This window comes from Hippocampus bargibanti, linkage group LG13, assembly GCF_051943395.1.
Source record: "Hippocampus bargibanti isolate YZ-2025 linkage group LG13, ASM5194339v1, whole genome shotgun sequence".
NCBI classification, from domain to species: Eukaryota; Metazoa; Chordata; class Actinopteri; order Syngnathiformes; family Syngnathidae; genus Hippocampus; species Hippocampus bargibanti.
The window spans coordinates 8,165,162-8,193,138 of record NC_142746.1 but is presented as its reverse complement, the minus strand read 5'-3'; the positions used below and the strand labels follow the sequence as shown (position 1 = coordinate 8,193,138).

General features: G+C 42.3%; 3 protein-coding genes across 5 annotated transcripts; 2 read left to right on the top strand and 1 right to left on the bottom strand.

Moving 5' to 3' along the window:
- Positions 1-2: 2 nt before the first annotated feature.
- ppp4r3b (protein phosphatase 4, regulatory subunit 3B) lies at positions 3-9,825 on the top strand. Its single transcript, XM_089012190.1, has 16 exons — positions 3-470; positions 834-889; positions 1,183-1,281; positions 1,888-2,511; positions 3,748-3,825; positions 4,090-4,206; positions 4,295-4,411; positions 4,608-4,739; positions 4,843-4,945; positions 5,029-5,070; positions 6,307-6,465; positions 6,558-6,727; positions 6,797-6,936; positions 8,304-8,452; positions 8,528-8,646; positions 8,942-9,825. The coding sequence occupies exons 1-16, from the start codon at positions 329-331 to the stop codon at positions 9,050-9,052; spliced, it is 2,358 nt and encodes a 785-aa protein (XP_088868316.1). The 5' UTR covers positions 3-328; the 3' UTR covers positions 9,053-9,825.
- Positions 9,291-18,952, bottom strand: cfap36 (cilia and flagella associated protein 36). 2 transcript variants are annotated; one of them, XM_089012192.1, is made up of 11 exons: positions 18,578-18,952; positions 16,727-16,791; positions 16,257-16,358; positions 16,041-16,155; positions 15,675-15,762; positions 12,771-12,879; positions 12,616-12,690; positions 12,435-12,540; positions 12,234-12,364; positions 11,055-11,222; positions 9,291-10,985 (listed from the first exon to the last, which is right to left on the bottom strand). In XM_089012192.1, the coding sequence occupies exons 1-11, from the start codon at positions 18,681-18,683 to the stop codon at positions 10,902-10,904; spliced, it is 1,149 nt and encodes a 382-aa protein (XP_088868318.1). In that variant the 5' UTR covers positions 18,684-18,952; the 3' UTR covers positions 9,291-10,901. The 2 variants fall into 2 exon arrangements, with proteins under 2 accessions (XP_088868318.1, XP_088868319.1); XM_089012193.1 differs by lacking the exons at positions 9,291-10,985; positions 11,055-11,222 and adding an exon at positions 11,294-11,432.
- On the top strand, positions 17,115-27,482 carry scdb (stearoyl-CoA desaturase b). 2 transcript variants are annotated; one of them, XM_089012195.1, is made up of 6 exons: positions 17,115-17,132; positions 20,082-20,304; positions 24,315-24,445; positions 24,953-25,158; positions 25,996-26,228; positions 26,538-27,482. In XM_089012195.1, the coding sequence occupies exons 2-6, from the start codon at positions 20,103-20,105 to the stop codon at positions 26,735-26,737; spliced, it is 972 nt and encodes a 323-aa protein (XP_088868321.1). In that variant the 5' UTR covers positions 17,115-17,132; positions 20,082-20,102; the 3' UTR covers positions 26,738-27,482. The 2 variants fall into 2 exon arrangements, with proteins under 2 accessions (XP_088868321.1, XP_088868320.1); XM_089012194.1 differs by lacking the exon at positions 17,115-17,132 and adding an exon at positions 19,872-19,994.
- Positions 27,483-27,977: the final 495 nt, after the last annotated feature.

The window sequence follows — 27,977 nt, the reverse complement described above, 5'->3', positions numbered from 1 at the left end:
ACGAGATCGGATTACAAGATGGCGCCCCGTGGCCGTTAGCGAGGAAGGAGGCCGTCGGAGTTGTGTTTCCTGTGTCCACCACCTCCTCTCCTCCTTCAAACGAGGGGAGGGGGTTTATCTTTCAACTTGTGCGCCGTGGCCGCGGGCATGCCGATTAAGTAGCAGTAGTAGTCACCACCGCCGACTTTTCGTGCCCGCCGCTTCCGTGCCGCGGAACATGCGGGCGGCAATAAAGTTGTCAGGCTAGGGAGGAAAACACCGAGACGCCTCGCTTAGCTTGTTAGCATCCAGCTAGCTTAGCCTGCTAGCTCCCCCTTCCCTGTTCACAATGTCGGACACTCGGCGGCGGGTGAAAGTTTATACGCTCAACGAAGACCGCCAGTGGGACGACCGGGGCACTGGGCACGTTTCGTCGACGTTTGTGGAACGACTGAAGGGAATATCTTTACTAGTTCGGGCTGAATCGGACGGTGAGTTTCCCACCACACCACCACCACCACTACAGACTGGTGGTAATAGCATCGCCACGCTAGCATTCGACGCGATCGGAGTAGCGTGGGGGTCCTCGAGTCACATGAAATTAATTAATTATTTTTTTCAAAGAATCACACTTGTTTTTTTAACAAGCGGTTTAATATTGTGACGTTTAGTCTTCTTTCATATTGAAAGACGCTCGTGGTGATTTAACACGTCCACTCGCCTTTTGTCCGATGCTATTTATCGTTTGTGTTCTCTCTCTGACTCAAAAGTGACTCAACTACCCTAAAAGTGCCGGAGGTTTGTTTTTAATCACAAGTCACATCGATAACATTGTTCTATGCATCTTACTTTAGGGTCACTGCTGTTGGAGTCGAAGATTAGCCCCAACACTGCCTATCAGAAACAGCAGGTAAGTGTCGTTGTTGCTTGACCGAGCCACAAAGGCAGTAAAAGACACATTTGCTGTGTTTTATGTCTACGTTAATCTATTATTAACAAGATTTGACTGTGCTTAAGGCTGTATTGCAAGTCAAGGGTGAACCACATGCAATTCATTACGAATTACATTAAACTTACGAGCAAGACCTGTCGAGCACAGTTAGATGCCCCTCGTAAAAATGTTCATGATTGACTGTAGGAATAGTTCAATGACTTAATATACCTATGACATCAAATCAAGCGCTTTCCTCCTTATTCGTGCAGGACACACTGATTGTCTGGTCCGAGGCGGATAATTATGACCTGGCTTTGAGTTTCCAGGAGAAGGCGGGCTGCGATGAGATCTGGGAAAAGATTTGTCAGGTAAACTGGAGTCGGGTGGAAATATTGTTTGGGGTTAAAGAAAGTTAATGAGATCACTCCACGCTTGGAGTTTTAAATTCTCAATGCGGCAGTTGTTTTGCTCCGTGGTGTGGATGTTACAAATTGTCCAATATAAATCGCCTTTGAAATGTAGTAGAATGCAATTTTCAAATTGCAATGGTACCTGTTTTTGCTGCTTAATTTCATTTTGTTAGTCAGGAGGCTTTAATCCTTTACGATATTGAAATTTAATTTCTTTAGTGTCTCTGTAAATTGATTGCTTAAGACGTGCTGTCGACGTGTTGACATCAGTTTTTCATGAGCCATGAAAAGTTACAGCTACAGATTTCTTTGCTGTTTTGTTGCAATGAGATTATGTTTACATCACACTTGCTCAGTAGAATTTTTGTGAAGTTGTGGGCACGAATGCATAGAAGACCGCAAGTCAAAGTTTTGAAATTGAAATACACTAAAGAAAGAGTCGTTCACACCAGTTTATTTGCCAGAAACAATCCGATCAAAACCATTTACAAATTAGATACTCTGTTATTTACCACAACACAGATTAATGTATTCCTTGTGTTTGTTTCATCCATCCTCATGTAGGTACAAGGGAAAGACCCTGCGTTGGACATCACCCAGGACCCCATCGACGAGTCAGAGGAGGAGCGCTTTGAGGAGATCCCAGAGACTAGCCACCTGGTGGAGCTGCCGCCCTGCGAGCTCAGCCACTTGGAGGAGATCGCCGACCTGGTGACGTCGGTGCTGTCGTCGCCCATTCGGCGGGAAAAATTGGCCTTGGCCCTCATGGGCGAGGACTACCTCAAGAAACTGCTGGGCCACTTCCGAGTTTGCGAGGACCTGGACAACCGGGAGGGCTTGCACCACCTGTACGAGATCGTCCGCGGCGTCCTTTTCCTCAACAAGGCCGCCCTCTTCGAGGTGATGTTCTCAGACGACTGCATCATGGACGTGGTGGGCTGCCTGGAGTACGACCCGGCGCTGGTCCAGCCCAAGCGACACCGCGAGTTCTTGACCAAGACGGCCAAGTTCAAGGAGGTGATCCCCATCACGGACTCCGAGTTAAGGCAGAAGATCCACCAGACGTACCGAGTGCAGTACATTCAGGACATCATCCTGCCCACGCCGTCTGTCTTTGAGGAGAACTTCCTCTCCACGCTCAACTCCTTCATTTTCTTCAACAAGGTGGAGATTGTCAGTATGCTGCAGGTACGAACTCGTTATTTCGCAAATATCGATGCCCACGAATGTCTGCAGAAACTGCATGAAAGTCTGGTGGAGCAGATTGTTGCCTTCCTTTTTTTTTTTTTTTTTTTTTGCAAAAAAAGCACAATGGCCCCTTTGGTGTCCAGCGATGGCAGTCGAATGGCACCGACATTCCTCCCATTCAAAAACAGCACTGGCATATTATTACTGCCAAAAAGGCGCAACCGCTCTGCACAGTCTCCTCCTTGATGAATGTCGTGGCTAAAAATGCTGAAAAACAATCCATATCTGTTCCACATGACGCACAACAACACAAAGTGACAAAAGAAAACACACAAAAAAGACAAAAACAACAAAAAAAGCAAGGCTCATGAGAGCACTTGCTGACGGCTGCCTCCTCAGACGCCATCTTGGGAAAAAAAACAAAAAGCGTTCAATTAAATATTCAACGCAGCGCAAGAAACCTTAGACTCTCTTCTTTCATCAGAAAAAAAAGTTCATTTCTACCATATTTATTTCTACGTCTGTGTAAGCTCTCAGTCGTACAGGAGTGGTCCATTGATGAGAAGGTTTCTTCAGCCGTCATCTGTACAAAAGTGAAGGTTTCGGACGTTTCGCCTCCTATCCACGAGGCTTCGTCAGCGAACTAAAGTCTGACTGGTCGTATCGGCCCCATTTATATATCCCTAATGTCCAGACATGGTGGCGCCGGACATATTTTGTTCTGGAATATGAGGCGCAAGTGGGTGCGGCTGTACAAAAGGCAAATGCTGCTCCCTTGTGGAAGGGAAAAAAAAAAACATTGCCAGAGGCCTGACCAGCGCCTTATCGGGAATGGTAGTGATTGAGTTAAAGATTACTTTTTGTGACCATCATGAGCCGAGGACCCATGTATTGACTTTTTGTCACAAAACTGTTTCACCTTTCACACCCAGTCAAGTGCAATAAAACAAAACAGTAATCATATTATGAAACAAATGGTTAGCCCATTTGCCGTGTTAAGCACATTGGTGCATTTTAATGATAGATTGATCCACTCCGTGGCAGTACTGTTATTTGTTGCACCTAAGCTTTAGATATTGGGAAGCCTGATTAAGGCGCAGATGACCGTTGCAGGTCGCCGTTCCAAATTCATCAATCCTGCTTTTTATGCCCATAAACAAGGCCGCAATGACGTCGATTTATTATTGTGAGATGGAGGAAGCCTTTTAACTGCGTTTTCTTTTCTGCTCGCCGCAGGAGGACGAGAAGTTCCTCACAGAAGTTTTTGCACAGCTCACAGACGAAAGCACGGAGGAGAGCAAAAGGCGAGAACTTGTGAGTGCCAACAAAGGTTGTTTTTAATTCTCACTTAGGTCACATTGTAATATCCCGCGTCATTTCTACCTTCGACCATATTTTATTTATTTATTCGTAGTCATCGTGCCTCAACTCACAACAGTTCAGAAGATACTAAACAATTATTAAACTATCTCACCGGAGCGGGTTGGATTGATGCTAATGAAAACCAGTATGGGTCGCGCGACGCGGCAGTGGTCAACCTCCAAGTGTAAAATCACTTCCCCCGTTTCTCCCCCGCAGGTGAATTTCGTCAAGGAATTCTGCGCCTTCTCGCAGACGTTGCAGCCCCAAAACAGGGACGCTTTCTTCAAAACGCTGGCCAATCTCGGTATTTTACCCGCGCTGGAAATAGTCATGGTGAGCAAAATCCGGTGCTGATGGGAGGAGAGGGTGAAAAGAAATGTGCGTTTTTATTGATTTTTTTGGTTTTGTTTTCTCACCTCAGGGAATGGACGACCTGCATGTGAGGGCGGCAGCGACGGATATCTTCTCCTACCTGGTGGAATTCAGCCCCTCTATGGTCCGCGAGTTTGTCATGCAGGAACTACAACAAACCGACGACGTAAGCGTCTGACCGCAAACAGTTTGTTGAAATTGAGAAAAGTCACCTGAGAACATTGGAAAATCACGGCTGACTTAATGTTTCGAGTGTTTTTCAGTCCAAGAATGCACTCCTGAAATAAGCTAGATCTTGTGATTGATTCAAATTAGAGATGCACTTTATTTAGTTCTTTTTGAATATGCATATGTTTTGACAGGATGTTCTGCTCATCAACGTGGTGATCAAGCAGATGATCTGCGACTCTGACCCCGAGTTGGGCGGCGCCGTCCAGCTGATGGGTCTACTCAGGACGCTCATCGACCCCGAGAACATGCTGGCCTCCACCAATGTCAGCGCGCTTGCAGATTTGAAACCTTTCAAATGATTTTTGACCCATTTGTGAGGCCATGTGCGCATCCCTTTGCGCAAGTTTAATGAACCTTTTCGCGCAGAAAACGGAGAAGACGGAGTTCCTGAGTTTCTTTTACAAGTACTGCATGCAAGTTTTAACGGCACCTCTGCTGGCCAACACAGCGCACGACAAGAATTCAAATGGTAAGCTGGCGACAGCCGTCTTTTAAGAGTCATTAGAACACGTGTGACATAAGGAGGTTCTGACTCGCCGTTCTCTTCAAAAGATTTGCAAGAGGCATCCACCAAGATCAACCCCGTGTGTCCAGGTGAGAGCGGTTATGATAAAATGTTTTTTTTTTTTTTACTTGTCCTTATTGGGGGGAGAAATGGGGGCGTGAGAGTTAACTGGAGCTAATTCAAAATACCGTAGTTTCCGGCATATAAGGCACATTCAAACGCCTTGATGTTCTTCAAAAGATGACACATTGGCTCGATTTTCCCCTGTGGAAGATGTGAAGCGCGTAACCCCAGCCTTTGCAGGAGCGCCTTCAAATCTGGTGTGTCATATATTTGGAAAACTTTTATATATTTATATATTATATACAGTAAAGTCTCGTTATATCGATATTCTCGGGAGTCCGAAAAAATATCGATATAACCGGACTATCGATATATCCGATCCTGCGGCATGTAAATTTTCTCCTTGCGTTCATAGAAATATTATCGTAATAAGCAGTACTATCGATATAACCGATATCGATATAACGAGACTTTACTGTATATGGACATTTTTTTTTCATTCGTTGGGGGTACGCCTTATACTCCATTGCGCCTTATGCAAAATACAGTACAAACCAGAAACTCACAACGACGTTGAGGTTAAAATAGTCTTAATTGAAGGTGCCCCTTAAACTCCGGTGCACCTTGTATATGGAAAAAGATTGACAATGTACCATTCATCACCTTATATACTGGAAAATACAATAACTGCTCACCGTTGGATGCCATATAGACCAGGATTGTTGAACTTTGGAATCATTCGTTGCAGTTTAAATTTTATTTAGATTTTTTATTTTAATCAGGTTTTAGAGCGAGTGTGTTAGTTATTTTTGAATACTTCATTTAATGTTAATAAAATTAATGAACCCATTTACTCCGAGCGTGTTCATATGGACACAGATAAATTCCTTTTCAAATGCATTAATGTTGTTTCTTGCCACATTCATTATTGTTAATTACATACTCCGTTTGAACCTATTTGATACTGTTTTGATTTTTCACATGAACACGTTTGGCATAAAAGTAAATGAATGCGGTATTTAGCAGGTTAAATGTCATTAGGTATTATGCAAAGTATGTTGCAATGTGAGGTCATTTTTCAACATTGTTCAGGTGTGCCTATCAGTTCCAACATTTGCATCTTGTGCCTTATTTATTTGTGTATTATTATTTTTCTATGTTATTTATTTGTGCGTGTAGGAAGGTACAGGTAAGGCCTTCGTTTGTTGTTGTTCTATTCATTCATTCATTTATGATTTTTTTTTTTTCGTCCACCCCCGTAGATAATTTTCAGACAGCCCAACTGCTGGCTCTGATCCTGGAGCTGATGACCTTCTGCGTGGAGCACCACACATACCACATCAAGACCTACATCATGAACAAAGACCTGCTGCGGAGAGTGCTGGTGCTCATGAACTCCAAGCACACCTTCCTTGCCCTCTGTAAGCGCGCACGTCAACAAACGGACCCCCCCCTCCCCCCCAATCGCAGGGTGCTCCTTTACCGTCTTGTTTGGGTCTTTTGCGTGCCAAAGGCGCGCTGCGTTTCATGCGGCGGATCATCGGGCTGAAGGACGAGTACTACAACCGCTACATCATCAAAGGGAACCTGTTTGAGCCGGTCATCAACGCGCTGCTGGACAACGGCACGCGATACAACCTCCTCAACTCGGCCGTCATCGAGCTCTTTGAGTTCATCAAAGTGGTGCGTTGCGTGTGAGAAAGGGGCGTGTCTGATTTGTCGAGGGTTTGGTCTCACGTCTTCTGTTCGCAGGAGGACGTCAAGTCCCTCATCGCGCACATTGTGGATAACTTCTACAAAGCACTTGAGCCCATTGAGTACGTGCAGACCTTCAAGGGACTGAAGGGACGCTACGAGCAGGAGAAAGACCGACAGAGTCAGAAACTCACCAGGTGGGCACACGCTTCATTTTGCGGCTAAACGTTTTGTACGATCAAGAGGAGTTTTTAAGATGTCGTGGTGTTGGATGAAATGTCAGGACGGACCTCAAATACGTAATAAGCTTTACCGGTCGGTGAACTGGATTTGACCTTAACATTATCTCATTCATTTCAAAACTCCTTTTTAAACAACAAAATTCAAGTGTTTTTTTTTTTTAAACCATGATTTTTGTTTTTCTGTCGTTCTTTTATTTATCTCAACTTGTTGTTGGGCCTTTAATCAAAACTCGTCGAGTGCGTTTCAGTCCTATTTTATGTTTCAGGGTTCTTGTCGATCCTTAACTCATTCACTGCAAGACGATGCGCAAAAATGTGTCCACTCCAGTGCCATGTTTTTTTGTCATTTTCATTCAAATTGCATGACCCACACAATATTGAGTTTTAGGACTACAGAAATATTCAATTCGGTGTAAGAAACCTTCAACTCTCTTCTTTCATCAGAAAAAAAGTTCATTCCTAAGTTATATGAGTTTGACGTTATCTGAGCTTGAAATGGAGGCAGCTGTACAAAAAGTGCAAAAGCTGCACCCTTGTGAGAGGGAAAAACTTTGCCACAGGTCTGACCAGCTCTTTATCGGCACCGCAAGAAAAACCAAAACCCGAACAAATTCAGGAATGGCACTCCACATCATGCTTTTCAATTCCCAAATAAATTCAGGAACGGCAGTGAATGAGTTAAAAGTCCACAAAGGCACTTGACTTTCTTTAATCATTCAAACACTAAGTTATTTTTCACCTTGTGAATTTTACTAAATTGTCTCAAATCTCAAAGTAAATTAACATTCTTCAAAATGTAATTGGCGGATTGTGTCTTGTGGTATCGCCACACGATCAGTGTCTGAAAAAACAACCAATGAGGTTTTTTTTTGTTGTTTTTGTGAGAAATCCAATCCAAAAATGAATGCAAGTTGTATCCTAGTACTGTATTTTCGGTGTATAATGCACATCCAAAACCCTTCATTTACTTGAAAAGATGACCCTGCGCCCTATATGCAGGTGCGCCTTTTACGTGAAGTCATAGTGAGCCACAACAGGTCACTCGCAACTACTGTCAGCAGCCACTGAAGCCATTTCCCCCCAACTTCTACTGTAGCACCTTATAATGAGCTTTGCCTTATATTTGGAAAACTTTTATAGTTAATTGAAGGTGTGCATTTTATTTTCTTAGGTGCACATTTTATATGGAAAAGGTTTGATTTCATTGGGAGTGTGCCTTACGCACCGGAAAATACGGGACTCTGGGATGATTGTTGAGAACCTCAATTAAAATATGACAGGTAGGTACTTGCCACAACCCTCATGTCGATGTACTTTTTCAGATACCGGCGAGAGGCTCGCTCGGTGGACGAGGATGAAGAGCTGTGGTTCAACGAGGACGAAGACGACGACGAGGCCGAGGCGGTGGACAAGAGCCGCATGGAAGACGACTACTCGGACGACTACGGCAAGTACATGGAGGCCAAAAAAGGTCAGCACACCATCCGGCTTCTTTGGATTGCGATCGGCCGGGACACGTCGAGCTAACGCTGCCCTTTCCTCTCAGCCGGCGCGAACAACGGCAAATCTGCAGCGCCGCCTCCTACCTCGCCCCCCGCGCCGCCCAACAACACCTGCGCATCATCGGTCAAGACAGTCACACTTCCTGCCTCGCCGGTAGTCAAGGTAATTAATGACACACGCTCCAAAAGTCATTTGGCGATTGTTGGGCCAACTTGGATGTTGTTCCTAAATGTTGGCTCAATTCTCAGAACAGTCAAAGGAAATTTGACAAGCAATCATTAGCTTCCTAGCTCCAGCGCAAATTGAAATTGCCACAACGTTGACGCCGCAAAAAAAGTCATACGAGATGATGTCTTTCGAAAGCATTTTAACCATAGCAGCAGCTGTAAAAACATCAATACATTTTTTAAAAAAGCCCTCCCTCCCCTGAACATTTCACGTTGCGCCTGTCTTTCAGACCCCCCTTGTCGGTTTGGTGGACTATCCCGATGATGAGGACGAAGAGGAGGAAGACGAAGAGGAAGAAGAAACGGAATCGCAGAGGAAGCGCCCGCGTCTAAGTTCTTAACATCCCAGAAGTCTGCCACGCTCTTGGCCTGCTCGAGAATAGGATGGGGCCCCACCCTCACTAACCATTAACTCATCATCAAAGTGCCAAGCCCCCCCGGCCCCCCTTCCCTGTTTCGGCTTGGTTGTGATAGTTACAGAAGCCCGGAGGGAAGCGCCTCACTGATTGACAAAATGGAGGCCGCCGGTGAATGAACTGAGCCACAGGCCAGTCAAGCTAGCAGGACTAGCCCCCTCCCCCACAGACCGCCTTACCCAACCCCTCCTCACAACCCTGTCGTTGTTAGGACGCTTGTTCGTGGAAAGGAAGGCACACGTGCGACCAATGAGCTCAGATGACTTTGAAAAAGTACTGTACAGATGTTTTTTCTTCTTTCCACCCTTCCGTTTTAACATTGCCCCCCCCCCCCCCTGTGATCTCTCTCCCAGTTCAAAAGAAAGACAAAAAAAGGAAGGGGGGGGCGACAGCCGCACCCACCCTGCATTTTTAGGGGGGGGGGGGGGGTAGGTGGTGTCGCTGTTCTCTCCTTTGGTCCTGTTCATTCGATTCAATGTAAATCTGCAAATGCTGATTTAAAAAAAGAAGTAATCACGTTAAAACGACAGTAAAGTTGTTTTTGCAGCGTAATTTTCGGAAGCCAACACGGCTCAACTTCTATGTCCTTGTCACCAAGGGGAATTCATTTCAAAGCAAACTGTTGATTCGTTTTGACCACTTTGTAACTTGACATGAATTTCAATCTTATTTGATACACAATTTTTATACAAATGTCACCACCGAATGGACTCTTATTTACGTGACCATAGCTTGTATCATTGTGCTTTGCGTGCTTGGGAAGCAATTTGAAGGCGGCAGGATGGGGAACACTTCAAGTAGAAACTCCTAAAAACATTTCAGACCGGTTACCTAATCCCACTTCTGGAGCGTAACCAGAGGGGGAAGAAAGCATTACATGACGCAATTCACTTTACAAAAGGTGATATATTCGAGAGCATAGTATGTGGAATCTTGCATGAGTACTTCATGGTGCATCATCGGGGCTTAAAAGTATTGTATATTCTTACGCCATTATGCACAAAAAAACACGTAAAAGCACAAGCGTATTACCGATATAATGTAACATCGGGACTAAGCGTCTTCTGATGCAGTTGCGCTGTTGCATCTACAGCACTACATGCAGTTTACACGATGTACTTCTTGCGACACGATTAATACAAACATAGTTGGGTCCATAATTGGGACCCATGATGTTTCTAAAACAGCAGGGGGTGGCAAACATGTGGCTCCATTTTTTTGTTTTTGACAACCGCTTTCACGCTGGCCTCTTTTAAGTACTGCCTTGGTCTTGACTTGTTGCCATCTGTGTAGCCGCAGATGGATAGATAGATTTTTCCGAATAGCGTGCATCTCTAGCTATACAATATTGGTGTTAACTATTTTGCAACATTAATACTCCACTATAATTTAGAATTTCACACAGCCTTTAGAATATTTACAACCAACTGCTTATTTATCTGACAATCGCGCCATGGTTTTGTTGTTCCAAAAAGGAAAGAAAAATACAGCGTCGAAAATGCTTATGTGGAGCTGGATCGAATTGGCATCAGCTTGTGGTCCTGCCTCCTGAATCAAGCTTCTCTGCGTGGCAAATAATTATCCGAAAGCGTGAATACGCACCTCCGAAAGATTCAAGTGACTCAATTCCCAGTTCTACCGCCCAAAGTGTGAAAGCGTCTCTCATCCAGGAAGATCTGTGCGAGGTTACTGCGTCTAACGGGAGAACAAAGGTGAGCATTACCACTTGTGTGAAAATAAATACATGCGACTGCATTGGTATTGCACACGGAGCTCATTTCTTGATGACTTCCTCTTTCAGCTTGTCGGCCAGGTGTTTTCTCTTCTGCAGCTTCTTGCGCTCCTCCGTCGAAATCTCCTGGGAGAAAGAAAAAAAAATGTTGTGTCTCAATCAACTGTGACCAGCATCGTGTCCGGTAGGACTCACAGAGGCTGGAGGAGGTGCAGGCATGGGAGGAGGGCAAGGTGTCTCTTGCTCGGGCCCGCAGGTCTGCTTGGTGGTCCGGTCTTTCTTGAGAGCGTGCAGCTTGTCACGCTGCTGCCGCAAGTAGGCCGCCCTCTGCTGGAGACGCTCTTGCTGTGACACCGACAGCTCCTGTTGACGACAACGAATTGCTGGCATGTGTGTGGATTGGACAGACGACGCACAACCTTGGATTTTTTTTCCGAACATCAGGTGCACTTACACGAGAGATGTTTTAAATGGTCCGTCTTCAGAAAGCTATTCCGAATGTTAATGTAATTGCAGATATGTACAACTTCATCCACTCAGTCACAATTATGGAGAGCTGTTTGTAATATTTTTCTGTGAAGAAAGGTTGCCAGTGACTTGAAAATAGCCCAAAATAAGGTTATTTAATGTACAGTATTTTTAATAATTTAAAGTTGAAGGTTGATTTTATATATGTTTATATATTTTAAAGCCATACATTGAAATGAGTAAGTGTTAGAGCCATAAGAAATTTCATTTAATGATAGATTTTTGTTGTTGTTCACAATTGTATCATTACAATTTGAAAAAGGTGCAATAGGTATTGCTGTTTTACTTAATGTAAATTTATTAGCGATATTGAGGTAGATGGGCTCCATTAGTCATCCTGTCTTTAGTCCGTTAAAAAAAGGCCACGACGTGTTGAGGTAAGCACTATGCGGAAGACAGTCAAGCACGGAGCGACAACTTTTCTGATCGGTACGTCTGAATTCACTTCATCAGATCATCTGAATTCAGCTAATCGGGACGTCTGAATTCACCTGATCAGGCCGTCTGCAGTCACCTGAACAGATCGTCTCAAGTCACCTGATGAAACTGACAGATCTTCTGAAGTCATGTGACGTTTGAAGTCACATGATCCCATCGTGTTTCGTCACACGTTAAGATCGTGTTCTGAATGTGATCAGAGCATGTTCACATTGTGTTTCGTGTTAGTATAAAAGGCCAGTGTCAAAGTTATATTCACTCACTCACTTTTACTCTCTTCTTTTGATGAGCCTTGATTCAAGAAAATAAAGCGAACATTTTTTGGATCAACGATGACAGCCTCGTCTTTTTGTCGTCATTAATAATAAAGGAAAGGAACGCGTCATTACAAAACCAAAGAGGACTCACGTTATAAGGCTGAGCAAAGCCGGCCTCCCGGTGCGCCTCGTCCAGCCAGGCTTGCTCAGAGCTGATGGATGCTTTCACGGGCGGCAGGACTCGTGGCTCGACTCGTGGCTCCTTGCTCAAATTAGTGCCGTCTACGCGTGCATTTATCCCACATATTACCACATATTACGTCGAATCAACTTGAAATGTGACTAACTTTACCGGAGGTTTGTGTCGAAGATGAGGACAAGCTGCTTTTTTCTAAATGCTTCACATCAGGCGTGACGGCCAACTTGGTCTCGGCTTTTGTGGATGCTTTACCGTTGACCTGGAAAATGACGACAAATATTGTCCTCAAAATATGTATAATTAGCGTAGATGTTTATTTTTTGGGGGTGCAAACCTGATTGGACTGCGCAGCTGCACTCTTCCCATCTGTCATTTGTGCTCGGTGGGCATTTGGGCCACTCTTGTCAGCCTGAGAGGTGGGGGGGGGGGGAATATTCAACCAATCAACACCGTCCGCTCAATTTAATTGATTTGAGGTTGGCGTTTGACCTGGCCAGAGCCGCCATCTTGTGCTTCACCAGCAGACGTCGAACACGCACGCTCCTCATCCAGCAGCAACCTCCACGACATTTCCTCTTCGTACTCCTCTTTGGACTTTCTGAAAAAGGAACGAGGAGGTTGTTGAGATAAAACAGCATCAGATGCGGGAAAAAATCTTGTTTCTCACCATGGTAATGATGGGAAAATGAGGCCTCATGAAGCAATAAGGCTTTCCACCCAAATGGTTCACTTTTTGGCCAATACATTATGGAGCTTCACTCGCTCTACTGCGCCATCATGTGGATAATAAATGTCATGACAGTGATAAAAGGCAGGGAGTTGTGATGTGAATGAATGTGCGTGTGTTACTTGAAAGAATAACTGCTTTACTTTAGACATTGACACACAAACAAGGAGCAAGTCACACCCTTTGTTCACTGATGTTGAAGGAAAGGTGTTCTGTTGGTACCCAATTTCTTGAGAACTAAATTCACACTTCACCTTTTAAAATATCAGCAAGTAGAAGAACGACATTAAAATGAGGGATACACCGTGTTGTCACAGTAATTGACATTATATATTCACACCATTTTGGCTCAAATCCCGTTTGTATCAACTGCTGGTAGCCAACGACAATGCTGCCGCCGATCGCTACTATCGTCACGGCAAACCAGCAAAAGTCATCCTCAATCGTATATTTTTTTTTTAATCGCTGCATAAGGTCGGATTGATAAAAGCATAACGTGCGCATGCGGCGTCAGCTGTTTACATTTCTGCCCAATTTAGCGTTTTTTTTTAAATCATTTAAAAGAATGTATGGCGTACTAAAACTTGTAGACGGGAATTGTAATACAGTAAAGTCTCGTTATATCGATATCGTTTATATTGATAATACTGCTTATTACGACACTATTTTCCTTTCCCGTGCGCATTTCTAGTCTTTTTATGTATAATTAGTTCCATTTAGTACGATTCGTGGTTTATACGATAATCCGGTTACTACGGTGCTCTTTTTCATCTCCCGCCGGCCATTTTGCTATGTTTATATTGATACAAAAGATACTTAAGGTGAATTGATATTTGCTTAGGGGTTTCTATACAGTACCACCATTATCGAAATCTGTATCGGTCGCGCCGTTGGTCGACTTGGTCACGTGACGTGGTCACGTGACTTGGTTACGTAACCAGCTCCCGTGTAGCAGACGCCATTTTCATTTTCAGACGCCAGCTCGTGTGTAGCAGACGCTGATAAATTCCTTATTATTCCTATAAAATTAATAATCATAATCATAATAATACATTGCATTTTAAGTACCTTTCAAAGCTCTCAGGACACTTTACAGTCACAGACAAGCATAGGTACTATAATAAATAAAATATAATCACAAATAGAATACAATTATAAATAGAAACAAGAGAAAGAGCTCCACAGAAAAAGCAATTTTAAGTAGGTGGGTTTTGACATGGGACTTGAAGGTGGGAAGAGAATCAATGTTACGAATGTTTGGAGGAAGTGAGTTCCAGAGTTTGGGGGCAGAGCAGTTAAAAGCTCTGTCCCCCATCGTGCGATAAATAAATAAATATAAATGTTTGTTTTTAATGGGATTTTCATTTAGTCAAAAAAAAATACAGTGATACCTTGGCTTACAAACTTAATTGGTTGCCAGACAGAGTGTGTAAGGCAAAAGGTGTGTATCCCAAAAAATTATTTCCCATAGGAAACCATTAAAATGAGAATAATCTGTTCCCAGGTCCCTATAAAACATAATTTTCTACTTTCTAATTTTCTAAGCCTTAAAACTACACAAAATATACCTTATTTCATGTATAATAAATGTGCTATGGTATTATAAATTCTCAAAAAGACTTTATCAACATCGCGGGGATAATACTAGTGGGTCTCAATCGGCAGTACATTTGCACCTAAAAGCTAGCAACCACTCATTTGACGACAATGAGGTTAAAATCGTAGCGAAAGAACATGGATAGTTTGAAAGGGGAGTAAAAGAAGCAATTTTCATAAAACAACTAAATCCTTCATCAAACCGGTTTGGTGGGGTGAGGTTCAATTTGGATCGTTCGTACAACAACTTACTTAGGCAACATAGGATTAGGAATACTGATGAGGTGATACCGGTGGAGGTGGGGCATTCAGACCAGTCGTTAGAACAATCAGTGGAGTGGCAGGGAGTAGTCCTCTGCTCCCCCCAACCTGAGAGCAGGGTCCTATCATAGCAGAGTCCGACACCGCCATGTCTGCACAGTAGGGATATATATAGGGCCTAAACTACCAGTAAGACTTTAGTTTGCTGACGAAGTTTCTTGGATAAGAAGCGAAACGTCCGACACCTTCAAAGTTTTTTAATTGAGTTAAAAAAACTAGGGTTCCAATTTTAAAATAAGGTTTCAAACAAGGGGTATAATCTCGTATTATGCATTCAATTTGGGTTTTGAAGATGGGTAGTGTTGGTGTTATTTCTCCTGGAGTGTTGTCAGTCATCCCAAACCACTCCAGAAGATGGCGCACCTAATCTTTACCAATTAACCAATTATCGACGGTGCTGTTTTGGATTTGGGGAGGCTCCAGTATCAAAATAACCATTCTTCCTCAGTAGCGGCTTGCTACTGGTGTCAATGGCGCCTCCTGAAAGTAGCCTGAGCCTAAGTAGCTTAATGCAGACGTTTGTTCTGGGTCAGGATGCTGCTCGCCAAATCCTATCTGGAGAACGGGACAGCACTGTGGCCGACTTAGATGAGATCATGACACATATATTAAGTGTAATCAACGCACCCACGCACAACGCATCAGCTTTTTTGGGGAAGTGGGGGGAACATTGATTTGAGCTGTAATTGATATTTCCGCTTTCATGTTAAAAAAAAATACTTGTGGAATTACTATGACTCAATTCTTACTTGAGGACCTCCTGCAGGATCTTCATCTCTTGCTGCTGCAGCTCTGTCATCACGTCATCGCCATCAGTCAAGCAATCGGGGAGCGCTCCTAGAGGGGTGGGGGGGGGCATGTTTGTTTACCAGCCACATTCACTCACTTTCTGTAGATTTACGTGTTTTTATTTATATGGAAAGTGGGGAGGTTCAACATATAATTGTTGATAAACCATTGTAAATGTTTATTAGGATGTATCTGATTAGGATTTTGCTAATTTATGATGCTTGTCAACTGATTCATTTCTTAGCATTGTTTGGGTTTCAACTAACTATCATTGGTTCAAAAAGAATCTTAAAGTATTGTTCAAAGTGTGCGAACACCTAACTTACCATTCCTTTCTTTAATGACCCGCAGAGCCTGAAGCTGTAACTCCATATTCTTCTGGACCATCAGCGTGCGAAAAATTTGGAAGTCATCTGTGGCAAGGACTGGCTGGAACACAGACTGAAGCAGAATAAAAAGCAAAAAAGGTATGTCTTTTACTTTTCCCAGTTATTGTCACAAATACAGCTCTCGGGTTTTGTGCGAGAAGGAATTTTGTGGACCTGCACAGTTTTAGACTTGGCAAAAGGGGAGGTGCATGCATCCAAAAACTGTTGCTCATTGATGCCCACATCCTGCATGTAATTCTCCAATAGCTTCTCAACCTGTGGAAAAAAAGTCCAAAGTTGTAGCTCAATACTTTCGGAAATTTATATTGAGTAGTTTGACTCAAAATGTAAAACCTACATCGATTCGTACAGTGACACATTTATTGATTGCCGTTTAATCATTTTAATTTGTGTTACTTTACGTTTACAATTCCATAGAAATGTTCATAATTAACTTAAGAATGAAAATAACAAATGCATAAGTTTTGCTAAAGTCTTATTTGGATAATTATGACACGTTATTTTATTCATGTATATTGTTAATAACATTAGATTTTTGTGCTCAGGAAGTTTTGTCATTTAAAGTTTTTTGTGTATATTTCGATATAGTAATTGTTAGCATGTGGAGAAACAGCTGTACTCACCAACTTTTTATACTGCAGATGGATTTCCGTGTACGCTAACTTATTTTCATCTTCATCATCAAACACTGAAATGCAACGACATGGACATTAGTCAATGAGGGGTGTCCAAATTCACATTTTCTTTCCGTTGTTTTCTTCAAAGAAAAACAAGACACTTTTGATCATTATATCTCGTAAGTGGTATCACTATTGCACGATGATTGTAACAATTAACTGCTACTTTTCAAACTGACGTCACTTGGGTGGGGAAAACGTTGAAAAACAGTTCAACGTTTTAAGAACGCTACATTGTGTTAACATTAGTTTTAGCCACTGAGGCCAAGATGGAGGATGAAAGAAGTACTTTTTCCTCTCTTAATTTCAACTCTTAATTCTTGTCTTTATCACGCGCCTCTTTCAGCAAAACGTAAGATATGTTTTAACTTGAATTACAATGTCAATTTATATCACAATGTACATCGTAAAACAAAACATGTTGGCGTGTCACCATAGAGACCCCATAAAAGCTAAGCTTTTGTTTACATCGGCCATCAACATTCAGTCAAACTGCTCCGTACCCTCTTATGTCAGTCACCTTACTCCCCGCTATGCCATTGCCACTCAGACGCACACAAAACCTTACAGTTGAACGGCTTTTGAAAGTTTAGTTCAAGTTTTGTGCAAGTCTTTTTCTCAATGTGGCGCGGCTGTATCCAGTCGTGCTAATGTTAGCTAGGTGGTGCTAATGCACCACTTAGTTTACGTTAAGTCGACAACAGTCTTTGTTGCTCTTTCTGTGTTACATATAAATATGCAATTTCGTTGCTTGTTCTGTGAGAATTTAATAAATTCCAAGTCGACAACAGTCTTTGTTGCTCTTTCTGTGTTACATATAAATATGCAATTTCGTTGCTTGTTCTGTGAGAATTTAATAAATTCCCAGGAGACTGGCGATACCTGTTCTTTCCCTCCTCCAACACGCCTGATTCAAATGGTCAGCTCATCAGTAAGCTCTGCAGCAGCCTGAAGATGATCAGGTGTGTTAGAGGAGAGAAACATCGATAACATGCAGGAAAGAGACCTCCGACTACCAGAACCTGAGACATATTTATTATAAAAATAGAAAATAAATACGTTACGAAAACTGAACTAAAAGCGTCTCAATGAAGTCAAAAATGTACTTTCTTTGAATGAAATCTAGGTTTGTTTCAATGAGCACAACACTGACATATATTTCTGTTATAATTCCACAGATATATCGGAGACATGGTTTCGTTTATCATGGTAAAATTCTGGAAAAAAAATAATGTTTATGTGGCAGGGTGAAAAACGTGCAAATATTAACATACAAAGCCAAACTAATGGAAAATAATTGAGTATTCATCTCGTAACTGCTGCATTTATTCACTCAGGTTTGTTTCATGGCTTTGGGAAAATAATGTTTTGTTTTGAAAACTAATATTTTCAATTACAATGCGCGTACGTTAGTAGACACACAGATAAAATATGCGAACATGCCTCTTGCCATACAGACAACTCACGTTAGCCTTAGCTTGAGCCAAAATGGAGGGTAGTAGAGGTAGTAGCTAATGACACTTGATTTTTCCAACCTAATTTTATTCATTTACTGCTACCGCTAATGACTCTCACGCCGTTATTGGTTTAGAGAAAATAATCACATGGTTTTTTTTATATCTCGAATTTACAATACCGATTGGCGGCAAAATTTCTACAATAGTCGAGATGTAAATCACTTGACGCGCATTATTAGCTTTCCCCACTGAAGCCACAATGGAGGCTGATGGAGCTTCCGCGCAAACGTAAACAAAACTCACAATATGACCTGCTGTGTCTGTGTGTGCAAAATGTCACCTGTGCATTTGTGCTCCATGAAATCCGCAATAGGGATGACCCATTCGGGACTTCCCAGGTAGCCCACGATGCTCTCCACGACCCACTCGCTGTCGTCCTCGGCCATGTTGGGTCCAGAAATCAGCGATGGTTGCGGCAGTTGCTGGCCGAAGACGAGCGGCGCTCTTGCGGGCTTGTACGCTTCCAAATTCGGCTACTGTTCCTACGTACGTTGCCGGCAGTTATGCAAGTATATGTTGATTGTTGCGCTCCATAAACAGCCCCCCATTGCACACGTGTGCATTCGCAGCGAATGGGGCCTTTTAGTTTTTTTTTTTCACCAAGAGGAGTGAAGAATTGCTGCGCACTCGTGGAGTCCAGGGTGGCGACGCCTGGTCGTTGCCAAGGAACCAATGACGTCACATGCTTTTCTCAAGTCAATTGAAACTTATGCTACTTACTCCCCGAACTGTAGTCAAGTTGTAGTAATAATAATAATAATAATAATAATAATAATAATAATAATAATAATAATAATAATAATAATAATAATAATAATAATACACATTTAATTTACAAGCGCATTTCAAAGCAGCCAATGACACGTTACAATTAAAAGAACAATAATTACCAGAACAATAAAACCATAAATAAAATGTCTGTGTAAGCTCTCAGTCGTACAGGAGTGGTCCATCGATGAAAAGGTTTCTTTAGCCGCCATCTGTACTTTTTTGAAGGTGTTGGGCGTTTCGCTTCTAATGACCCGGAGAAGCGAAACGTCCGATACCTTCAAAAAAAGTACAGATGACGGCTGAAGAAACCTTTTCATCCATAAATAAAATGATAATAAAAGAGCTCATTAAACTAAACTGTGATTTAAATTTTAAATGAATGAATGAATGAATGAATGAATGAATGAATGAATGAATGAATGAATGAATGAATGAATGAATGAATGGATGAATGGATGGATGAATGAATGATGCCCCCTTTGGGCATTCTTTTCCGAATTTCAGCTTTGAGTGTCATGATGAGGTTGCAAGAGAACGACTGGAAGAATCAAAGAGGTGCAAAAGCGGATAACTTTGTAAACTTGAAAACCACAAAAAAAAAACACTAAATTGTGCAAAATAACCCTGCAGAAGTCAGACAACAGGGGGAGCCAAACTTCAACCATTCATAATTTTAAATGTGTTTTTATTTGGACTTTCAAACCCTTCCACAAAAAACACGTCACAGTTTTGCCGTTTAAGATCAACATGTAAAAGTCATGTTAACAATGCTAAATCTAATGCAATCACACACGCAGTTAACATCAGTTAAGCAAGAAGCCAATAGGCTTTGGGGAAACGCTTGCGCACGCACACGCGCCACATAATAAGGACTTCATTCATTGACACGCGCCATTTCCACGATAACTCGACTGGATCTCTGCACAGTGAGCACATAGGCGCAAACGCGCGCACTGAGCCAAACTCTTCCTGCAGGCGAATGTGAACCAAACTTTCATTTCATCTCTCTGTAGGTGCAGAATCCCTGCAGCCAAATGTCCGAGAGCAGCCCTCATGGCAAGAGCGCTGGTACGTCGACGGAGGATGTGTTTGGTGACACCGACGTGGGGAAAGGAGGACTCAGCCTCCCCAGGACGCTGGTATGGAGGAACATCTGGCTCATGGCCATGCTACATGCCGGAGCTCTCTATGGAATCTACCTCATCCCGACCGCTTGTGCACTCACCCTCGCCTGGAGTAAGTAACATGAACACATTGTATAATTTTGATTAAGAATGTTGGTTGAAGGCGTGTGGATGGGTTGTACATTTACAATATTCAAAATGGATGAGAAGGTTTCTTCAGCCGTCATCTGTACAAATTTAAAGGTTTCGGACGTTTCGCCTCCTATCCAAGAGGCTTCGTCAGCGAACTAAAGTCTGACTGGTCGTATCGGCCATATTTATATATCCCGAATGGCCAGACATGGCGGTGCCGGACACAGCTATGATAGGTCCCTACTCTCAGGTTAGGGGGAGCAGAGGACCACTCCCTGTGGCCCCACTGATTGTTCCGACATTCCTGACTAACGACTGGCCCATTTGCCCCACTTCCACCGGTATCACCTCATCAGCATTACGAATGTTCCCTAACCTGTTTTGCCTAAGCAGGCTATTGTATGAACGATCCAAATTGAACCTCATCCCACCAGACCGGTTTAATGAAGGATTTTGTTGTTTTATGAGAATCGCTTCTTTTACTCCCCTTTATGAAGACAAAATAAACAGGTTAATCATTGATTCTAACACTTATGAGCAACTAAACCCTTCCAATAGATACAAGAAAGAAATGATAGACTGTCTCCAAAAGTTAGAGAAAGGAAAACACATAGACAAACAGATGTATTTTAGATTATACCCGGGAGAGGCCACGCCTTGTATCTATGGCCTGCCAAAAATACATAAAGAAGGGTTCCCCCTCAGACCCATTGTTTGGAGCATTGAGTCCGCTACATACAATGTAGCCAAATATTTAAAAACTATCTTAGCTCCGTTGGTTGGTAACACAGAATATCACGTAGAGAACACCACAGGGTTTGTAGAGAGGATCAAAGACCTCATATTGGAACCTGAGGAAACTTTGGCATCATACGATGTGACTTCTCTCTTTACATCTGTCCCAACCCCAGCAGCAGTCTCAGTGGTGAGGACGAGACTGCTGGTGGACGTTTCTCTGCATGAAAGAACCAAACTTAAACCGGATCACATCTGCCAATTATTGGAAATCTGCCTTAATACTACGTATTTTCAATTTCGGGAAAAAAATTATAAACAAATCCGTGGTTGTGCTATGGGCTCACCAGTTTCACCCATAGTGGCTAATTTGTACATGGAAGAGATGGAGAAACAGGCCCTCACATCCTTCCCGGGGACAAAACCTAGACACTGGTTTAGATATGTGGACAATACTTTTGTCATAATTAAAAAACAAGAAATTCAATCCTTCACAGATCACCTCAACTCGGTAGACATCAACATTAAATTTACTTGTGAGGACATTAAAGAGAACCAACTCGCCTTCTTGGATTGTAAAGTAATTATAAAAGAGGACAGAGCGCTAAAAACAGAAGTCTTTAGGAAGGCTACGCACACTGACCAATACTTACTTTTTGACTCTAACCACCCTTTACAACACAAACTAGGAGTTATCAGAACCCTCCAGCATAGGGCTAAACTAATACCAACTAGCATTGAAGGTAGAGAAAAGGAGTCAAAACATATCAGGCGAGCCCTCACTAACTGTGGGTACCCTCAGTGGTCATTCAACAAATGTCAGAAAGAAAGAATAGGGAATGAAACCAATAATTCTCAAGATACAAAAAGGTAAGGCCTTATACCTTATATTGCAGGAGTTTCTGAAAAATTACAAAGAGTCATTTGGCAACACAACATTCCTACTTATTTCAAACCGATAAACACGTTAAGGCAAAAATTAGTGCATCCAAAAGATAGGCTGCCAAATGAAAAACAAAGTAATGTAGTTTATTCCATACATTGTAAGAATGAAAATTGTAAAGAGCAGTACATTGGGGAGACTCAACAAATTCTCAAAAAAAGACTTTATCAACATCGCAGGGATAATACAAGTGGGCCTCAATCGGCAGTACATTTCCACCTAAAAGCTAGCAACCACTCATTTGATGACAATGAGGTTAAAATCTTAGCGAAAGAACATAGATGGTTTGAAAGGGGGGTAAAAGAAGCGATTCTTATAAAACAACAAAATTCTGGTCTGGTGGGGTGAGGTTCAATTTGGATTGTTTATACAATAGCCTGCTTAGGAAAAACAGGTTAGGCAACATTCGTAATGCTGATGAGGTGATACCGGTGGGAAATGTGGGGGAAATGGGCCAGTCGTTAGTCAGGAATGTAGGAACAATCAGTGGGGCCACAGGGAGTGGTCCTCTGCTCCCCCCAACCTGAGAGTAGGGACCTATCATAGCTGTGTCCGTCACCGTCATGTCAGGACATTAGGAATATATAAATAGGGCCGATATGCCCAGTCAGACTTTAGTTCGCTGACGAAGCCTCTTGGATAGGAGGTGAAACGTCCGAAACCTTTAAAAAAAGTACAGATGACGGCTGAAGAAACCTTCTCATCGATGGACCATTCCTGTACGACTGAGAGCTTACACAGACGAATATTCAAAATGTCATTATATAATAATAATAATAATAATAATAATAATAATAATAATAATAATAATAATAATAATAATAATAATAATAATAATAATACATTTCATTTATCGTCTTAATGTTAATGCGTACACGCAGACTGATGAGGGGAAAAGGGATGCTTCTTAATTATTGATGAAATATATTTTTCAAGTTTTGTTTTCAAACAATGAATAATAATAATTATACATTTCATTTATAAGCGCCTTTCAAAACTCTCCAGGACACTTTACAGACACAGGATATTTTTCCTGTGGGTGAGTGAGGTTACTGCGGTTGTATTTGTAGCCTACAATGTCCATATTGTACACAATAACTCTGCGTCATGCAACATTGATGATATCAAATAATAAAAATTTTATTATATTAACATGTGCTGCTGCCAACTACAGCTCACGTCCAGATATTTGCTCACATCCTCCCGCACGATCCCACCTCTTAAAGGCGCACATCTCACAGAAGGATACTGCGGTTTGCGCTTTTTTTCAAAATAATGTTGCATTTTTTTGTGCAAAAACAAAAATTAAAACAAACGCAAGGGGTTTCTGTGTACCACAACTCATGCTCAGCCTCGCACACGCAGACTCGAGTTCCTGATAACACTCACACCAAAAATAAATATACAATAACATGATTTAAAACCATGCAGCCCACACACGGATATTCTACAGCACAGGTGTCAAAGCCAAGGCCCGGGGGCCAAATCTGGTCCGGCATGTCATTTTATTCGGTCCGCGAAAGCAAATCAAGCATGTCAAGTGCCATGATGCTTGCTAAAGTCCCAATCAAAATTTCAAATTGTCATATGTAAACCACATTACTCATTATTCTTGACTTCAGATTTGAAAATTAGTTATTCATTAATTTGTTGTGCGCTCTTGATGTAATATATGGAGGAGATTAAACATTCTAATGTTTTGTCCAAATTCATAACGGCCCCTGAGAGGAAACCGTAATTACAATGTGGAGCACAGCAAAAAATGACTGACACTCCTCCTCTACAGTATGCACAGGACTTAAACTTTCTAAAAGTAGGTTATATGGTGATATTCTCATTGTTTAGATTTTATAAGATGCATGTAATGTACAACACCCTTTTTTAAAAAGAGTTATTTTTAGGTGCGCTGGAATGAATTTGCTGCCGCAAAATGTTCCCAATTTTCCAAATCATTTTGGAAAAGTTGCAGCCTCCATAGCCGACGGATGGGTGCATTTCACAAATTCCAGAACAGTCCTCACTTTGTCGCCAGTCTCCCCCCTCCACACCCACCCTCCCTTTCCCGCCTCCCCCTCTTCCCCCTTGTCTTTGCAATGCCGGGCCGCACATCATTTCACAGCGGAAGACAAAGCACAATCAACACTCTCATAGACATTCCATTGTGGCCCTCGTGGCACCACAAGACAATTTGTCTTTGGCTGCCAGATGGGCCCCTGCATTCTTGCGCCCGACGCATCCAAACAACAACAAACTGCACACCTGACCTCATAGTCAGTCCAACGATGAAACGTTGTCTTTTCTCTTTCCGCCAGCTGCCGTGTGCTTCTTCTTCAGTGCCCTCGGCGTAACGGCGGGTGCACACAGGTTATGGAGCCACAGATCGTACAAGGCATCAGCGGCCCTAAGGGTCTTCCTGGCTCTTGCAAACTCAATGGCCTTTCAGGTATTAGACTCGCTAACACTGTGAGGCATGATTGCGATGAGGTGGTGGCAAAGAAATGATATGCAGACATGCACGTTCGTGAAATTTGCCTGGATTTAACATATCACGGTCGTGAACGCAGTAAAAAGCGATGATGAGTGGAACCTTTGGTACCTAGAACCCCGGAGAGGATTTACAGGACTTAATCTAGCTAAACGTGACCCATAAATTATCAATAAAAAATATGATTCCTGTTCCATCCTGGTCATTGTTTTCGATGGTTCTTGGTTGAGTTGTTACTGTTAAGAAAATTTCTTTTTTTTGGTAACCCTGAAGTGTGCATTGACACAAAATTTTATTGCATTGCATTCAAGCCAATCGTTTAATTTCCATATCATAAATTGGTATTGTTAACCTCATGAACTAAGAGCCGATTTCACCAAAACATAAATTAGAATATATAGATGTTTCGATCATTTTAAATCATGAAACCGATATGTCGCTCTGCCTTTTTGTTCTCGCACTCAGAACGGCATTTACGAATGGGCGAGGGACCACCGTGTCCATCACAAATATTCGGAGACGGACGCTGACCCGCACAACGCAAAGCGGGGTTTCTTCTTCGCTCACATTGGATGGCTGCTGGTTCGCAAACACCCCGATGTCATGGAGAAGGGACGAAAAGTGGAACTGTCTGACCTGAAGGCTGATAAAGTGGTCATGTTCCAAAAGCGGTAAGAACTCGGTCCGGTTGTGAAAAAAAAATACAAAATAATAATAATAATAATAATAATAATAATAATAATAATAATAATAATAACGAACATTACATTCGCGAGCATATAGTCTTGGCTAACAAACTAGTTTTCGGCGGACAAACAAAACCACACAACGCCACAGTGGCTGGCGGAGTGGTTTTCGGCGGATGGACACCAAACCGCACCGTCAAATAGCGCCACACCTCTTTTGTTTGAGTGCAGACGTGGTTTGTTATCGTGTGGAGTACTTTTGCTATTATGGGACTGAAAAAGACCCCACCACAGGCTAGTGTTTAGCCGAAGAGGACACAAAAGAAAATTACGGTCGAGCAGAAGAAGGAGACCATCGAGGTGTGCGTTTGTGTGATTTAGCGTCCCACTACCAGTACACTAAGTCGAACATTGCTACGTGTGGCTGAGGGTGTTTCTGTGTTGTCTAAGCAACGGTCTCAGGCAATAAAAGAGGTTGAAAAACTTCTGTTGATTTGGATGAACGAAAAGCAACTAACAGGGGACAGTGTGAGTGAGGGTATTATCGCATCACTAGGATATTATCAAGATGCAACTACATCAACGACCATCACAAATGTAAATAAAAAGACTTTATTATATAGTACAGTTTATTTATTTAATTACTATACAATAGGACATTTATTAAACATAAAATAAGGTCTATTTTGTGTAGTTTTAAGGCTTATTTAGTAGAAATGTATGTTTTTTTGGGGACCTGGGAACGGATTATTCAAATTTTTTATGTTTTCTTATGGGAAATAAATGTTCGGCAGAAGAATATCTCATCACTCGTGATTTCAGGCACTACAAGATCTCCGTGTTGATCCTGTGCTTCCTGGTGCCCATGTTGGTGCCCTGGTACTTCTGGAGCGAGTCCCTCCTGGTGGGCTACTTCCTGCCCGTGTTGCTGAGGTACACCGTTGGGCTCAACGCCACCTGGCTGGTCAACAGCGCCGCGCACATGTGGGGAAACAGGCCGTATGACCACACCATCAACCCCCGGGAGAACAGGATCGTCGCCTTTAGCGCCATAGGTGGGACATTATTATTATTATTATTATTATTATTATTATTATTATTATTATTATTATTATTATTATTATTATTATTATTATTTTAACGTCCAAAAGGCCAAAAGAAAAAAAAGAATAATGCTTCCCTCCTCTTTTTTTTCTTTCTGTTTTATGCAAATATATGAACCGTTTTAGTGTCTCTTTACATGTGTTGCTCTGCCATTTTTATTCCTACATAAAAATAACAGTAACCAACTGTTTTTATACTGCTTGTTGTGAGTATCCCCACACCCGAGTCGTCGTTCTTGACTCCCTCTGTCCCTTTGCCAGGCGAAGGCTTCCACAACTACCACCACACATTCCCCTTCGACTACGCCACCAGCGAATTCGGCTACAAGCTCAACCTCACCACCGCCTTCATCGACCTCATGTGCTTCCTGCGTTTGGCTAGCGAGCGCCGGTCGGCGTCCAAGGAGATGATAGCGGCCCGCGTGCAGCGGACGGGCGACGCCAGCTTTAAAAGTGGCTGAGCCGCAACGTCGCATTCTGATGATGATGATGATGATGATTAGGAGACACTGCGTGCTACTGACTTACTTTGATCACTTTTCTAACAGGTAGCATTTTCAGTGTTTGGTCATTCAGTGCATTATTGTGGCGCAACATGGTACTACAACACTAAAGTCGCACACCCCTAAATTTCGACACGCTTGTCTATTGTAAAAAGTCATCTGAATCGACTAGCTTCACGTTTGTCGTCTTTGGGGTTAAAAACATAATGCGCGCATTGTGGTTGGAGGCCCGGGAGTCAATGGGTTTTTCTGCACACACACGCATGGGAACCTCTCCCTGATATGTTTATGCTGTTGTTTTTGATTTGAAGATAATGTTGGCCCTCAGATAAAACTGTCAGTCAAAAATGCGCTGCGGCAAAACATTTCGGAGTCATGTGTAGGGGGTGGAGTGGGAGGGGAGTTCATGTCTTACAAAGGTGACCACTAATATAACCGGAAGCAAAAATCATCCTAATAGACTGGTGTTGTATCATTATTGCTTTCTTACACCGATTTGGACGTGACTTGTAAGTCAGAGTTAGACAGTTGTTTTTTTTGACAAATATATGTATATATTATACCGTATTTGGAAAGCTTTTTTCATTCATTGCCTTACATTCCGGCGTGTCTTGTATGTGGAAAACGTTTGAAAATACACCATTCATTGGTGGTGTGCCTTATACTCCGGTGCACCTTATATACCGGAAAATATGGTACCTTACATTTGGAATGGTAGGATAACACTTAGATGAAATTCAATGTTTTTTTAGGTATAATCATCTCATCATATAATTAAATATTCTGTACACACCCAAAAATGTGAGCGATTAACGACTAGAATCACACATTTGTCAAGTATTGGACAGTTTTGGCACAACAACCCAAACATATAATAAGTAGTTATTGTTATTCTTGAGTTTTAATAGCATATAAGCCAGCTAAATTATAATAACAATACATTTTATTTCTAAGCGTCTTTCAAAACTCAAGGACAGTTTTATTAGAATTAGGAGTTAATAGTGATAAAAACATGACGATTAAGACGCGGTCACACTTCGCTTAGACACAGACAGACGTACAGTAAGACAGGCAGAGAGACAGACACAAACACACGCGCGTCGTGCTTTTTTCACTTTTTGTTCTCTTTTTTCCAGCCTTTCAGTTTCAGTGTTTTTGTGGGACACCTTGTACGTTAATTGAGTGCCCCGTCCTCAAC